The sequence below is a fragment of the Pygoscelis adeliae genome, unplaced genomic scaffold, assembly GCF_000699105.1.
Source record: "Pygoscelis adeliae isolate BGI_AS28 unplaced genomic scaffold, ASM69910v1 Scaffold34, whole genome shotgun sequence".
NCBI lineage: Eukaryota > Metazoa > Chordata > Aves > Sphenisciformes > Spheniscidae > Pygoscelis > Pygoscelis adeliae.
Genome location: NW_008824658.1, coordinates 1,889,705 through 1,892,407, shown reverse-complemented (window position 1 = coordinate 1,892,407; position 2,703 = coordinate 1,889,705). Strand labels below are relative to the sequence as shown.

Here is a 2,703-nt window from a genome sequence, read left to right as displayed (position 1 = left end):
TGGCTGCCTGACCCTGCCTGCTCCTGCCTGTCCCAAGGGCAGCTGCCGGGGCTGCCATTGTCCTTCTTTAATTTTGCATCTTTTGGGCACTGGGGAAACGCTGGTGTCCTTAGGAAAGCGGCGCTGGGGCTGTCCCCCTGCCAGCAGCAGGGTGTTTTTCTCCCGCTAAGATGCTCGTTATCTGGCATTATAAAACTGTCCTGGTGGCACACGGGCGGCCTCGGTGAGAGTGGTTGGCCAGGACGAGCTTGTTTCTGCTCATTTCTGTCCTTCTGCTCGTTTTCCCCTCCCTGTCTGCTCCGCATCTGTGCTGGTTTTGGCTGGGATAGAGTTAATTTTCTTCATAGTAGCTAGTATGGGGCTATGTTGCCGGCTGGGGTCAAACCATGACAGCATCCCTCTCCTCTGCCTGGACACCCTGGGTTTGCGGCCTGGCAGGAGGCAGCTGGACGTCCATACAGCTCATCCTTCCCTCCGTGTCTCTTTGGGCCCATCCTAAAGGCTTGCCCAGGCTGTGAATAAGTGGGGATCGCCAGGAAAATCCCCAGTTTTGCAGCAGTTGAAGCTTTTATGCCGGGTTGCGGCTTCGGTCCCTGCTGGAGGAGCACCTCGGAGGTGGGATGCGCAGGGAGCTGTGACCCTGTGCCTCCCGTACTTTGATACCCGTGCGCATTGCCACACCACCACGCACCGAAGCAAAGAAGTTCATCTCCTCCTGATTGTGCCTTCTTTTGGCCAGTGGATCCGGCTCTGGCTGGGGAGGGAGGGGACAGGGACAGGGACAGGCAGTGGACCTTTGCACCTTGTGATGACTCTTCCCCCGTGCCAGTACTCCCAACTCTTTGCAGGTATTTCCAGTTGCAGTTGGGATCGCTGCCATTCAGAGTTGATAAAGGCAGCGGTGCAGAGGTAGGTGTTTAAAAGCAGGTTTTTCATGCCAGTTACTTTTTGATTTTCAAAGCAAGCTCCCCTGTCTTAAGCTCGCAGTTGTCTCTTGAATAATATGGTGGCATTAATCTCTTCTCTAAAGATACGCTTAGCTCAGTGGTTTTAGATCTGCAGCCCTCTAAATATTACCAGCGGAGTGAAGGGGATTCCCTCTAGAGGGAACTTAAACCTATTAATAATAATTCGTCTGCCTTTCGTGCATCTTTTACAGGTAGTCTGCGATTCCCGGGGCCGCAGGGCACCGGTTAGCGATTGCTGAGGATGCTGGTGAGGATGCGTGAGGCGTGGGAGAGAAAGCAGGCATGGTGGGCTGAGCGCTGTCGCCCCGCTGGGGACCTGGGTCCCAGCCTGGCCGAATTCAGACCTTCCAGTAGCCTCTTGCCATCGCATGTCCGAGTGGGAGACGAAGCAGATGCGTTGGTGGGGCCGAGCCGGCCACATCCCCTGCAGTGGTCGGATATGGGAAGGGAAGTGTTGGAGCGAGCAGAAGCAATTGCAAATTGCTGAGCTAGGCGATGCAATTTAGCATCCTGCCTCTAAATCCTCCTCCGTCCAGGCTTAACCCCAGGGCTGGCTTACGTGGAGCAGTGGAGCTGGCGTGGCAGTGACGAGGTGATTACCCAGCGGTGCCGGCGTGGTGGGGCTCTCCCTGTGGCGATGAGGAGTGAGGAGCAGGGGTGCCCACCCAAAGGGTGCCCGCAGGAGAGGAGCGGGATGACCCATCTGGCCGTGGTGTTTAGGATGTGGCCCCATCTCAGTGGGTGGAATGCTGGGGGTCTGTGAGCTACTAGAGTCAGGGGTCGGGGTCCTTGTGCATGCAAGGTCTTGGGGTCTCTTCTCCGTGAAGGCGGATGCTTGCTTCCTCCCTTGCAGCCCTTTCCAAAATGGTGTGCGGGAGATGTGTGAGCAGTTTCTTGCTGTGTCACACCCGTGGTTTTGAGCTCACCTCCCATCCCTGTGCTGTGGTGTTGGGACAGTTGATTTATTCGACAGCCGGGACTTGTGAACTGCCTGAACTTCACTGCTTGCACCTGCAGCCAGACCTATTGCACCCCCCAATAAATCAAACCCTGCTGCGGTTGTCTGCTTGGACCGCCGACCCTTCCCTCTCCTCTGGATCTGCTTGCACTTCCTTGCTTATATTTAATCCTCCCATTGCATCCCTGTAAAATCCCACCGGAGGTTAAAGGACGAGTGCTGCAAGCTGCTGACGGAGATGGTTTCATCCCCTCTTGTCCCCTCCGGTGCCCCTCTGGCTTTCTGGGGTGCGGTGGTTCCCCAGGGAGCATTTGTGGCCAATAACTCTGGCCAGGGGGAAACCGCAGCCCCCAAACCTCACCGAGGGGTGGATTTAGAAAAGCTTTTCAACCATTTTCCCCTTCCTCCTGCAGCTGTCTTAGATCTGAAGTGATGATAGTAAAGGGCTTCCCCGGCCACCGGTTGCGGCCACCGGTTGTGCTCCCTGCCTGCCCCAGGGTCGGATCCGGCCCCGCAGGGTGCTCCAGGCTCCCGGCGGCGCCAGGGAAGCCTCTCAGATGCTGATTGTGTTTGTCAGGGCAGCCGGATTAAGAGCGCTGTGGCTAAGCCTCCTCGCCGAGCCTCCTCTCCAGCAGAGCCTGGGCCAGGGCTCTGCTCAGAAACCCACCAGAAAACAACATTTTCTGTGCTCTTGGACCTAAACCTGCTTCGTTCTCCGGGGTGGAGCTGTCAGCTTTCCCGCCACTGCCGGGGATGCGCAGGGGTTTGCTGGGCAGC

At 57.0% G+C, this 2,703-nt stretch overlaps 1 protein-coding gene across 1 annotated transcript in view; it reads left to right on the top strand.

Moving 5' to 3' along the window:
• Nucleotides 1-170: 170 nt before the first annotated feature.
• NDST1 (N-deacetylase/N-sulfotransferase (heparan glucosaminyl) 1) overlaps nt 171-2,703 on the top strand; it is a 13,409-nt gene continuing 10,876 nt past the window's right edge. Inside the window, exon 1 of the mRNA XM_009322747.1 lies at nt 171-223. Coding sequence (XP_009321022.1) covers nt 171-223 — 53 coding nt within the window. The remainder of the gene's footprint in view (nt 224-2,703) is intronic.